The 13,538-nt window shown below is 34.0% G+C and overlaps 3 protein-coding genes across 3 annotated transcripts; all 3 read right to left on the bottom strand.

Annotated features, from left to right (window-relative positions):
• Window positions 1-3,405: 3,405 nt before the first annotated feature.
• On the bottom strand, window positions 3,406-5,254 carry PHYBLDRAFT_179048 (C2H2-type zinc finger transcription factor; the record flags this gene model as incomplete). Its single annotated transcript, XM_018438091.1, has 5 exons — window positions 5,125-5,254; window positions 4,886-4,934; window positions 4,744-4,789; window positions 4,522-4,634; window positions 3,406-4,294 (listed from the first exon to the last, which is right to left on the bottom strand). Exons 1-5 carry the CDS (start codon window positions 5,213-5,215, stop codon window positions 3,406-3,408), a joined length of 1,188 nt encoding a protein of 395 aa, XP_018297299.1. The 5' UTR covers window positions 5,216-5,254.
• Window positions 5,255-10,130: 4,876 nt separating this feature from the next.
• On the bottom strand, window positions 10,131-10,862 carry PHYBLDRAFT_157196 (hypothetical protein; the record flags this gene model as incomplete). Its single annotated transcript, XM_018433581.1, has 2 exons — window positions 10,578-10,862; window positions 10,131-10,473 (listed from the first exon to the last, which is right to left on the bottom strand). Coding segments are annotated over exons 1-2 (542 nt in total), but the record flags the coding sequence as incomplete, so codon positions are not given.
• A 153-nt stretch (window positions 10,863-11,015) lies between these two features.
• Window positions 11,016-11,663, bottom strand: PHYBLDRAFT_15211 (hypothetical protein; the record flags this gene model as incomplete). The annotated part of the gene is made up of 2 exons (XM_018432841.1): window positions 11,016-11,430; window positions 11,524-11,663. Coding segments are annotated over 2 exons (555 nt in total), but the record flags the coding sequence as incomplete, so codon positions are not given.
• Between the last annotated feature and the right edge of the window lie 1,875 nt (window positions 11,664-13,538).

Here is a 13,538-nt window from a genome sequence, read left to right as displayed (position 1 = left end):
AGTAACAAAGACTATAAACAGCTACTACATTTTTTTTAAAAGAAAAAAAAGTAAACCAGAAACAACAACAAGGTACGTAAATTTGTGTAAATTTGTGTAAATTTGTGTGAATTTGTGTGAATTTGTGTAGGTGCATATTAGTGAATGGAAGTAAATGTGTGTAGAAGATAAAACTCAAAAATAAAGTAAAAATAACTAAACCCAATGTGTTTTTGATGGTGAATTCTCCTTTTGCTAAAGTCCTTTAAAAGGTAATTATTTGAAAGCATGGACAGATCTGGCTATTATTTAACAAGAACGAACGAACGAAATAAAAATATAATATAATAATATAATATAATTACATATAAAAATGTGATTTTTTTTTAAATGTCCACCAGATTAGAAAATATTCAAGTTTCACAAAAACAAGACCGAGGCAAAGACCGAGACAAAGGCCGAGACGAAGGCCGAGACAAATACCAAGACCAATGTCGAGCAAAATACAAAGCAAAATTCCAAGATAAAGACGTAGACCAATAACCACCCAAGAGAACCAATGACCAAGAACCAAAAACCACGAAAGAAAATGGGGGGGGGGGTTGAAGATTGGAGGGTGAAGTAAACCACTGGGGCGGATCGGATGGCCTTATGTGGAAATGAGACTGCTGGTTACATTCAAAAAAAGGAATACACAGGTACCTGTTAATCAACAAGATTTTTTGCTTTTATTTTATTTTTTTACTTTATTTTATGTGTATATATAGATGAGTACAAGACAAAATACGCCTTCTCTTTCTGTCATACATAACGTCCGTTCACACCCACCTTTATTTTATTTTTGTACCTATCGAAAAATGCTTTTTATACGCACAAACACGCACACTTACTTACTTCATTACTTACATATATGTAAAAATGCTTATTTTTCTCCTCTCTCTCTTTATCTTTCTTTCTTTTTTTTTCTTTTTTTTCTTTTTCTTAAAATCGACTAAAATTACATGCTTATAATAAAAAAAAAGAGGTATATGTTACCATATAAAGAAAAACAAAAGAAATAAAAGAAAAGAAATAAAAGAAAAGAAAAGAAAAGAAAAGAAAAGAAAAGAAAAGAAAAGAAAAGAAATCCAATCGACAAAAAAGAACCGCATTAGAAAGCATGTTTTTATATATCCCTATTATATAAGTACAGTTTTGCGTTTGAAAATTACAAAACTTAGGAGGTAAAAAGAAAATTGTGCTACTAATAAAAAATAAGATAAAATAAAATAATTTTTGTTTGTTTGCATGGAGCTGTGGCAGGCTCAGATTTATTAAAGTAAAATAAAATAAAATCTTGGACCAATATATATATCTATATATATATATGTGTTGGTAGCAAAATTCATTGTCGCAAGAAGACACTGTATATAAAAGAAAAGTGTCGTATTTCATTAAAGAAATGTCACACAATTTAGAAAAATAGCTGTATTTTTTTTTTAAAAAAAAGTATGTCGCACGTTACTATGTCATTTTTTTTTGCGAAAAACTTAGTTACTCATAAATCAAAAGTGTTTATGCAAGAAGCTACGTCAATATAGAAGAAGCTTATATTGTTTCTGTATTTATTGATTGGCTTCTAGTCAAAACACCGAGTGTTTGGGCTTGTATGCACAAGAGAAAATATCTGCTCATCAACAACATAGGCTCAGTAAACTTACCAGATGTCATATATTTTAAAGACCATGAACCAGGTATTGAGTGCGTATAGATTTTCTTTTCTTTGCTGTTAGGAATGGATAGGTCAATATACTTTAGGATGATCATAAGAGTAATCAGTTTTGCCAGTAACAAGCTCGGGTACACCTGAGATATACCTATACTCAGCATGAAACGCTCTTGAGGGCAGTTGACCAAAAAAAAAAAAAGGAATTGGGGGTTGGGGGGTTGTCTTATTCCGGCTGATATATAAGACGGATATTGTCATTCATAAAAACTATCAGTCTTTTAAAAGGCAAAGTATCAGGCTCTTTTTCCAAAGCAAAATTACAATTGGTAAGCCAAACACAATAGAAGAACCTAGGCTGAAACATATCAACTATTATGTTTCTCTTCCCCTTTTCTTCTAGTACCCAAAGAGCCGTTAAAATGAAAGTTAACACACAACTATATATCAGACACAGATCGAATTAGAAAGATTGTGGCCAAGAATCAATTTACTATCGACCTCATTTACCACCTCCTTGCTTCTGGACGTTCCTGCAGATACCTACACAGCCGAGGAAAGCATGTCTGTCGATAGTACAGAAGTATGTCATTCTATATATGGTCTCGTTTAACAGATTTTTTACCAACCTATCCCATGTAGTAGTCGAAATACAAGTACACAGTCCCACGTGAGTTTATGGGCCAATCCGTCCAATACTACCTCAATGTGTACAAGCACTCCCACTTCTGGTCAACAGAGCACCATCTGCATTGGCCGACGGAACAACCCAACCACCGCAAAAATTTACTTAATTGATATGAAAATAGTAAAAAAAAAAAATGACAGATTAGAATCTTTGTGAATGATTTGTCAAAACAATGCAAAGTTAACCCGAGAAGATATTACTAACCGTTCTCGACAGCCCCAATCGAGAGCTGATTAAATTTGTCAATACTTGAAAAGATAATAGCAATGATCGAATGAATTGGTTTGTCTGTTGGGAAGAAGGAAGGAAGAAAAAAAAAGAAGAATAGCCTGTTTAAATAGTACTCGAATAGCCATAAATTTGAAGAATATATATTATAATAAAAATGAATTATCCCTAGTCACTATCGAGACCGTTAATATAAAATATAAAATAAAGGAAATATTAGCCATGAACTACTCCAAATTAGTTTTATCTCATCAATAATTTGTACACCTCGAGAATATTATCTTCGTCGTTTGTGTGTGTGTAATTTAGTGTTGTGCTACACAACATTGTCATGTATGGTAATTTTGTTTCTTTAGCTTATTCTGTATTTCGTATTTGTATTTATTTATTCATTACAACAATAGAGATATAAAAGGAAAAGGTGCTTAAAAGGAAAAAATTGGGCCGGCATATTTATATGTAGAAAGCAAAAAATAAAAAATAAAGAAGCTTATATAGAAAAAGCATTTGGGGCATATTTATATATACATAGAGATATAGATATAATGTGAATATAAGAACAGAAATATATAAAGAAATATATATGAAAATATGAAAATATGAAAATATGAATATATGAAAATGTGAAAATGTAAAAAAAATAAAAAATAAAAAAAAGGGGGGGGGCATAGAGCAGAAAACTAAAATAAAATAAAATCATAAAGGGGAATCAAGGTGAGAATTTATAAGCGCGCGCGCGTGTGCGTGTGTGTGTGCATGTTTTTTTTTAAAAAAACCTTAAAAAAAAGGGTTGGTAACTCAAACTTCAATAGGGTTCATATCGTGTTTGCTGAGAATATGTTCGCTGGCGGAAGGAGGAAAAAAGAGTGTAATTGTCGGAGGGCAGAGAGAAAGAAGGGCAGTGTCGATTGATGGAGTCATTGACAGAGAATGTGTGGAGATGATTGGTGATATTATGCATCTCATTGTGGGATAGATACGGGTCTTCATGGGGTTCAAATACGTAAGGTACATACTGTATTGCTGCCGATGGTCGTTCCACAGACGCTTCCTGCCAAACCGGAGGAGGTGTAACTGGCCATGTCATCATCATCGCCGGTAGAGTGCAGGTCTTGGCTGGTGGAGATTGTTGACTCTGATGATGGGTCCGATGATGATGATGATTGGAATTGGTTTTGTGGTATAGCAAAGGAGAGTTGGCGGGTGAGGTCGTACCAGAGGTGATGGTGGGTGAGAGAAGGGCTTCATGGCTAATATCATAACAAACTGGGTCGACAAGCGAAAGGGCGGGCGAAAGAGGCATTGTGTAGGATAAGACAGACGTTGGCTTGTCTTGACTAAGGTTATCTTGAGCAGGTTTGGTAATATCCTTTGTTTCGACTGCTTCGGCTGTTGTTATTGGTGTGGGTTCAATAACGATCGTTGTAGATTTGTATTTGGTAGGTTTGATAGATTTGGTGGTTATATTGGTAGCTGCGTTGGATTTGGTCCGTTTGGCACTTTGAGGCGTGCGGGTTAAGTGGCGTTTATTTGCTTCGAGACTCTCATTCAATGGACGCCATTGCAGAGGTGCGCGCTTGACAGCCGATTCGTGTGCTACCTTTTGATGTTGAGTCAATATGGCTTTTCGGGCAAATGTTTTATTGCAGCCATCATGACGGCATTTGTAAGGACGCTTTCCAGTGTGAATTCGTCTGCAAAGTAAAAATAAATAAAAATAAAAATAAATATATAAATAATTTTTTTTATAAAAAAAAAAGATGTTTGTTCGGATCGCCAAAATAATAATAACAATAGTGACAATAATGATAATAATGACAATCCGTAGCACTTTATATATATATTATTATTATTGTGTGTGTTTAAATGCGCACATGGAAAATAGTAAAGATAAATATATATATAGCAATCTAATTCGTACCGATGTCGTGCCAAGGATGAACTGTCACTAAAGGTCTTTCCACAATCTTCATCTTCACATATATGAGGTCTTTCTCCAGAGTGAGTTCTCATATGAACCTTCAGAGCCGATCTCTATTTAATTAATAATAATAATAGAAAGAGAGAAAGAAAGTGTAAGGAAGATTTGGCTCAAAATAAATTGTACAATAAATAAACAAATAGTATTAATAATGAGGCGTACCTGGATGAAACTTTTGGAACAAGATAGGTCTGGACAAACATATGGTCTAGAATAAGCATACATTGATTTGAATTTTCTTATTTATTTATTTACTCTTATTCAGCCGTACAAAACTATCTTCCACTCTTTCACTATTTCTTACCTTTCATTAGTGTGAATACGTTCGTGTCTAGACAGATCAGATCGACGTTCTATTAGTAGAAACAATTTATTAGATACAATGCGATTTTAAGCATATTAATTATATAGATATACAAAAAGAAGTGAAATAAATAAAGTTTTATTTCCTATATAATAAAATGATGTGATGTGATAATAACGATTGTATACTAATAAATCAATGCATATACAGTAAAACAAAAACAAGGGTATGCTTCTTACTGAATGCTTTCTCGCAATTAGAAACTTTGCATTTGTGTGGTTTGTGCTCGTTTTGTTGAGTTTCAGAGTGAATAAGTTCGAGAATATCCATTTTAGAGTATTTTCTTGGTTGCTAGGATACTGGTTGGTTTGTTGCTAGGATACTGTCTGGTTTGTTGCTAAGATACTGTCTGGTTTGTTGCTAAGATACTTTCTGGTTTGTTGCTAAGATACTTTCTGGTTTGTCGATTCAGGTTTTGTCGATACTGAAGATTATATGTATGTAGATATGTAGATATAATAAAAATCTGAAAGTCGACAGGATGAGAGACCCGAAAAGGACAAAATCGGAGTTTTGTGCGTACTTGCTAGAAGTACAGCAAAGAAACGCACCTTTGCAAAAAGGAAGAAAAAGGGAAAGGGTTGGTGACTTTTTCTTCTGGTGTTGGTGACTTGATGCTGTTTATTGATATATCTTCTTTGATTATTGATTCGGTTTGGTTTGGTTTGGTTTGGTTCGGTTTGGTTTGGCTTGGTTTGGCTTGGGTTGGGTTGAGTTGGGCTGGCTTGGATTGGCTCGGATTTAATTCAAATAAAAATAAAGAGATAGAGATAGAGGAGAGGAGAAGAGAAGAGAAGAGAGGGGAGTTTTCAGTTGCTCTTTTGTTTTTTATATTATTTCAATTATTTTCTTGTGTGAGAGGCCAATAGTTGTCCAAACCAAGAAAGAAAGAGATAAGAAGACAAGACAGCAGAGAAAGACAGAAATATTTATAGATGTGCGTTTGAAAAGAAAAACGTGAGCGAAACATAATAATAGTGTATGATTTCAATAGGCTTTATTATTATTATTATTATTTTGGGGGGAGAGGAGAGAAGTGGACATTGCTTCTTTTAAAAGCGGGAGATGAAAGTTTTTATCTTTTTTATTTTTATTTTTATTTTTATTTTATTCTTATTAGTATAGAATTTAAGGAGATGAACTATATAATATAAAATAATATAAAATAAAATAAAATTACTAACAAGGGAGTGGACAGGACATAAGTCAATTGTGAAACACCACCCAATATCAATTAGCTAAAAAGAAAAAGGGAAAGAAGGGAGAGGAGTGGAGAGCATGAGAGCATGAGAGAAAAAGAAATATAATATTATTATTTGTGAAGAGGTAAGAGGTAGTAAGGTAAATGAGTGAAATGTATAAATGAATGAATGTATTGGTGACTGAATATGTGTGAAATAAAGAGAACAAAAGCATTCTAGAGGAGGGAAATAATAAGAGTAGTATTATTAGCAGTAGCAGTAGCAGTAGCAGTAGCAGTAGCAGTAGCAGTAGCAATAGCAGTAGAATATATATATATATAACAAACGATCTGTCATCCTGTAGATCTTGCGTTTCCTTCCCATCAAAATCACCACCCGGAATATAACTATGTGTATATAAGCACACAAAGCACACAAAGCACACAAGCACACAAGCACACAAGAATACAAGAATACACGCATACACGCATACACGCATATACAGCATAGTAATCATATAAGCATACTAAGCATGCAAGCAAACCTGCTGTGTTCCACACATACATATATATATATCTTATTGAATCACATTTCTTAATTGAATCAAAAGTATTAAAGAAGTACTCCATACATATGGTTCATTTTTCTTTATTCTTTTTTTTCTTTTTTCTTTTTTTTGCCCATCGCGTGTCTTGGGTTCGATCGCCGATGTATTTCTTTTTCATTCGCTTCCAATTTTGGTGCTCTAAAGATTGTCCTACAATTTAAATACGTTTTCTTTTTCTATATTTTTTCTTTCATATTTTTATATTTATACTATATACATTTATTATATTGCTACTTCACTCGTCATCACGGGAGTCCAGTAGCCGAGATTTTTATTGTGTACCTGTCTCATTAAGTTTTTTTTTCTTTCTTCCTTTATTTCCTTCCTTCCTTACTTCCTCCACATCATTAATTTTGACCCAACTGACTGGACATAAAGCCAAGGATCTTTCTATCTTTATTATATATTTTTTATATATGTGCATCATTTGCACACTTAATCACATACACCCTATATATATGTATACACACAAATACACACACAGATTTTCATATACACATATACAGAGAGAGAGAGAGAGAGACAAATAAGCAATTACATAAACGTTATATTTGACTAGTAAGATCTTGACTTTACAAAAGTAAAAAGAAAAATAAAAAAAAATATTTAGTATATTTCCGAACTCTGGGGTTTTTTATTCTTTTTTGTGCCTTCTTTTTTTGGCATTTTACTATTATTACCACCAAAAACTAAAAAGAAAAAGAACGAAAAGAAATTATACTTTTTAAATTCAAACATTGAACAGGTTTAGTAATAACCACGACTATCTAGACACGTGGACAGAAAAAGGAAATAACGCTAATCTACAAAAAAAAATCCCTTTTTTTGAGTGGTGGCAATAATAAATAAAAAATGAACCATCAGGTCATCTTCCTTTTCTTTGCTCTTCTCCATGGCAACTGAAATACATATACACAAACAAACAAACCAAAAAAGAAAAAATAAATCCACACTACATACACTATACATACTACACATAAATAAATAAATAAATAATTAAATGATACGCGTAAATTAAACTATTTTCTTATAACCATGACAACCAGGAACCAAACAAGAAAATAATAATATTAAATTTTTCTTTCTTTCGTTCGTTCGTTCGTCCGTTCTTTATTTCTTTCTTTCTGCTTTTAATATATACATAGATATCTATCTGTTTGTGTATGTGTATGTGTAAATATTATCGATTCTTATATCAATACATATATTAATCTCTATGTATCTATGTATCTATGTATATATATTTATTAGAAATCTTGTGAGAAAGCATGATAGACCTTATCGTCTTTGTCGTGCTTTCTCTCCCTCTCTTTCTTTCTTGATTTCTTGATTTCTTGTCCAACATTAGTCCCACACCCCCCAATAAACTCCACAAATATATATATAATTTCTGTACTCAACGGTCTTTTTTTATTTTATTTTACGCACAAAATTGAATCAAGGTCAGATTGATTTCTCGATTTCCTTTTTGTTTTTTTTAAGACTTCTTTATGTTGTATCTTTAAAAATTTCAAATCGATCAAGATGAAACCTCGTTTTACCTTGATTTATACACACACGAAAACACAAACACAAACACACGTATATATATATATTTATACATACGTTGGAAACAACAACAACAACAACAACAATATTATTATTATTATTATTATTATTATTATATCAAGAAGCTTTTCTTTCTCTCTGTATTCTCCCTTTTTTTTCTATTAATATTATTATGATCAGTGTATGCACTTGTGAGTTTGTTACTTGGCAACAACAATAAACTTTTTATTTTCTTTTATATATAATGTTAATCTTAATACGAACCCTGAGATCTTGTACATTATTTGACAGATGCCCTTCTTTTTCCTTCTTTTTTTCTTTTTTCTTTTTCAAGAAATACAAAATATGTTTAGAATGTGGCTAATTGGCATTAATGTCAGGAGTTTTACGATGGTCGGTAGTCAAGGTAGCCGAATAATCTTTAATTCTATTTCTCTTAAAAGTATAGTTTTTATTTATTTATTTTATTTATTTATGGTATCAATTAAGACAAAAATAAAGATTTGTACTTTAGTGATACGTGTATCTTAATATATACATATATGTATACACATATATTAGATACTTGCTACCAATAAAAAAATCGCTTTTATTATTATTTCGCTTCGTTATACTGTGAAATTAAACGCAAGCCATAAAAAATCTCCAAAAGTTGTTGTTTTTGTTGTTTTTGGACATTCAGTTATAAGGTTAAGATCTCTTCAGTATTATAATTATTTGGAGGTCAAAAAAAATTAATATGTACACAGACTTTCAAAAAAAATCAATCGATCAATCAATCAATCAATCAATAAGGGGAAACCAAAAAATAATAATAATATAAAGGGGGAGGTGAGGGGAAAGGAGGGATTTTGTAGTTGAAGACTATTAAAAATTAAGAATAAGAACAAAATAACGTTTCATTAAGAAGCCAGGTGATGGTAATATCTTACAAGTAACAACAAAAAAAATCAAAAACAAAGAGGAAAAACCGAACTTCTAATTTGTCGATTTAAAATCATTGTAATATATCTATATATATATATATCTATTTAGATCTATATATCAACACACGCACAGGAAATAAAGTAAAGGCGTTAATAAGAGCATGAAAATGAAAATGTGAATAATCTATTTTTTGATGCTTCAAGTTTCATGCGTTTCCGAAATCTCCACTTCTTGTACTATATAGCCTATTTTATTATACTGTACATAATCCCTGAGACATTGCGGGAGAGATATTAAGATATATAGTGGATATATAATGGATATCATTCTACAGCGAATTATTTGCTTCACAACAAAGCACTGACTGCCTTGCCTACAAAAGAATTATAATATATAAATATTAAAAAAAAGAGTGCTTTCTCCTTCCTTCGCCCGAAAATCTGTCCACATTATGTCCAAAAAAGGCAATGTCTGTCTATAGAAACGGATAAAATTATCTAGTTGAGCAACCACATGAGATTTGGTACATATAGAGCTTCTTTTTTTTATTTTATATTATATTTTATACTGTATTTCATCCTTCCCGCCCCCCCCCCCCCCCCCCCCCCCCCCAAAAAAAAAAAAAAAAATTTTTTTTTTGAAACCATAAGAAGCATGCCTTTAACGAGTGAGTTACAAGACGCGTGCTCGAAAGAAGCTATATCTTATCAATCGAATTCTAAAATAACAAAAAAAAAAAAAGCACAAGATAATAATTACGACAAGCTTAAATTACTATCATTATTATCACTACTACTATCACTACTACTGCTGTGTATATATTTCAATAATTATAATGATAATGATATTAATTCATAGATTTACACAGCCTGTCTTTCTTTCTCTTTCTTGTTCTTTATTTTCTTTTATTTTATTTTATTTTCTCAAAGTTGACCTCTTCTCATCAAGTTACGTCTCACCCGAAGGGAGTCTCCTCCTGCTCCTTCTCTGGCCTCAGTAGTAACATAGGGCGTCATGTTCCATGGGACACCGCAGATACCTGGTCCACTTCCCATCTTCTCGTCCAGCATACATTGGATCGGTAACTCAAGATCTCCTTTTACAATTCCAGAAACCAATTTCAGGGTGTCGAGCGGTAGAGGGGTCAAGAGCAACAGTGCATGTTTAGAAGGATCAATTGCACGAATGATCCCCAAACCATGGCAAGTGGTCTTGCTAGGAGGTGGAGGTGGGTAATTTAGAGAATCAAAGTAAGCAGGTGAGACCTAAAAGATATATATACATATATACATATACATGCATGTTTATATAGACTTATATGTAAGAATCTTTGTATGTTATATGCACAAACACACAGTATAAAATTTACCAAACTTTGTTCTTGTGTAGCCAAGTCTACCGAACGCTGACTCTCTACTGGCTTATAATCAACCACATCACCTATCAGCCCAACCACGCTGCCGTTGAGCGAATAGAGCAACTGACGGGTAGTAACCTCTTCAAAAAGAATCCAAACTCCCTTGAGGTGCCGCCAATCAAGGGTCCAAGGCACACGTTCCACAAGCCGGGTCTCAAAGTCCCATCCAGGTTGGCCAGGAGACAATGTTGAAGATGGGGTCTGGTGGAAGTAAGATATCATGGCAAGGGCGCGCAAATTAGAGGCATCGTATCGGTCGGACAGGGTACCATTCATTGTAGTGCCCTGAACATGGCGCATAACAGGAGAGGATGATGGAGATTGGTCAGTATCACAGCAGATCATACTGACGGAATTTGCAAATGTAGGAGGAAGATTGTGTGCATTGCTGTTTTGGCGCGAATAAAATGCAAACACATCTGTTGGTTGAACCTTTTTGGTAATGCTGAGAAGGAGATCATAACCAAGACCCTTGATCCAACCGTGAGTATTAAACACAAGTGGGATTATCCCACTATTATCGTCATCATTATCGTCATCGTTATCGTCATCATCCATATTTGTATGGCTATTGTTGCATTCAAACTTCCATGTGGCCATCAATTCTTCAATACATTCGAGATAATAAGCAGGATCCTTTTGGGCTGATGATGAGCCGATAAAAAAGCTTCGGACCGGTGTAGTATTCTGATGAGTAAAAGGAGGACCGAGAATAGGAGAACTGAGGATATGAAGAGAAACCATTCCAGAAGGAGTGAATTCTGTTTGACCTACATCAGTTTCTATAAAAGCAACCCGTTTATAGCTTTTAAATATATTCATTTAATCCGTAAGCCAGTTAGTCAGTCAGTGAGTCAGTGAACATTATTAAAATTAGTACTATATGTTTGCTACTTACTTGTTTAACAAACGATTGACAAGATGCCTAGACAGTGAGGATTTGCCCAGGTTCTTGCTTCCGCAAACTAATGATATAATTGGCTTATGGTCCAGACTAGAGCGGTGAATCAGTTGATCAATCTCGTTATCCCAAGACATGGGTGTCTTGAGAGCTCTGACACCAGTAGTCGCATTCAGAATCTAGATTTATCAATATATACATGAAATATTAACGAAATAACAAAATCTTTAGCTTTTATTTGGACAACGGGAGAAAAAAAAATAAAGGGAGGGAATTAGGCTTACCGGATGAAATCCTTTTAGTGAATTGATAGGTAAGATGGTTTCATCTTTTTTAGTCATTCTGGAAAACTCAAACAAGCTCTTGTAAGATGGATAGAGATCTTCAAGTTCTTCCAGACCAGTTGTGACATCTTTCATTATTAAAATTGTTTCAAACTGTTTCAGACGACTCGCCATGGGACTCAGGCGTTTGTCTAGATGGTCGATTGTGGTCTGGAAATCAGAAACTCGCGGTTTGGCCTGCTTGACAGACGGTGTGATCATCAGGAGTGAGTGTGTTTTGGGTGAGAAGACAGGGTGGAACGAAAGAGTGAGAGGAGTCGAGGGAATGGTGGTAGGTACAATAGAGTTATTTGATGATGAGAGAACAGAGCCCATGATAGAAATGGCGCCAAATACAGGAGCTACAAGAACTTGTCCAGCAAACACGAGAGTCTTATATACATATGATTAGTGAATGAATACTATTATTATCGTGGTGGTGGTGGTGGTGGTGTTGGTCGTGGATGAACAATTTTGGGCAATTTGTTTTTTTTTGGAAGATTGTGTAGTGTGTACTGTGTGTATGGGAGTAATTTTTCTTACTTCTCCTTTCTGAAGTCCAATACAAAGGTAGTGTTCGTTTTTGTGGTCAAACGCAACAACATTAGTTTCCACAGGCAAGAATTTTGAAAGAGCGTTCTCATCAAAGGTTAAGCTAAAAAGTTTACAGAAAATAAATAAACATTACATATTAAACACATACACAGATATATACAAATACTTACTTTCTGGGTTTCTTGGCGGACGGCTTTGCTTTCTTTCGAATTGTACGTGCAGCTTCAGCTCCACTACCATCACTTAATAATGCCATATTTTCTGACAAGCTGATATCCTCGCCTGTTTCTGATGGTGCATAGTTAACTTCATCCTCATCTTTTTCTTCATCTTCATCTTCGTCTTCATCTTCGTCTTCATCTTCATCTTCATCTTCTGCTGATAGTTCATTTTCTTCTTCATGTCCAACAGACAAAAGCTCTTCCCCGCTATAATATTGGTCTTCATCATCATCCTTTTCCTCATCACTATACTCTTGGATTTCTTCTTTTGGCATGGCTGCTTTAACGGCGCGACGAGCAGCAATTGCGCTGAGTGGTGGTGAAGGTTTAGAACTACGTAATGATCTTTTAGCCTTTATAGCTGCAGCAATGCTTTCTTCTTCTTCTTCGTCGTCTTCTTCGCCTTCACCATCATCATCATCTTCATCTTCTTCTTCAATAACGTCTTCAATAACGTCTTCTTCGTCGTCATCGCCACCATTTTCAGTATTCTCTTTGTATTCATCATCGTCGCCCTCGGTCTCTAGATCTTCTTCCTGGCTTACTTGCACAGTCTCAATTGTTCTTTTTTGTGCCAATAGTTTGCGTGTAGCAACCGCACTCTTTGGTGCCTCTTTGACTTTCTTGACAACTTTTTCTTCTTTTTCTTTAGGAAGTGCGGCCAATCTTTTTGTTGGTAAGACCACTGCTTTCAAGCGTTTGGCGAACTTTAGACCAGCTATGTGAAAATAATGACCATTATAAAAATAAAGATCTATATGTACACGAATTTCCACTTGTGCTTGTGCTTGCACTTGCACTCAAACACATACACGCGCGCGCGCGTGTGTGTGTATTGTACACAAACGTTTATAAGAAAATCTTTGTATTTTTTTTCTTTACTTTTACTTTTTGTTTTCATTTTTTTTATTTT

Source organism: Phycomyces blakesleeanus (genome assembly GCF_001638985.1).
Source record: "Phycomyces blakesleeanus NRRL 1555(-) unplaced genomic scaffold PHYBLscaffold_2, whole genome shotgun sequence".
NCBI classification, from domain to species: domain Eukaryota; kingdom Fungi; phylum Mucoromycota; class Mucoromycetes; order Mucorales; family Phycomycetaceae; genus Phycomyces; species Phycomyces blakesleeanus.
Note: the sequence above shows the minus strand (reverse complement) of the source record. Positions and strands in the feature narration are given on the sequence as shown.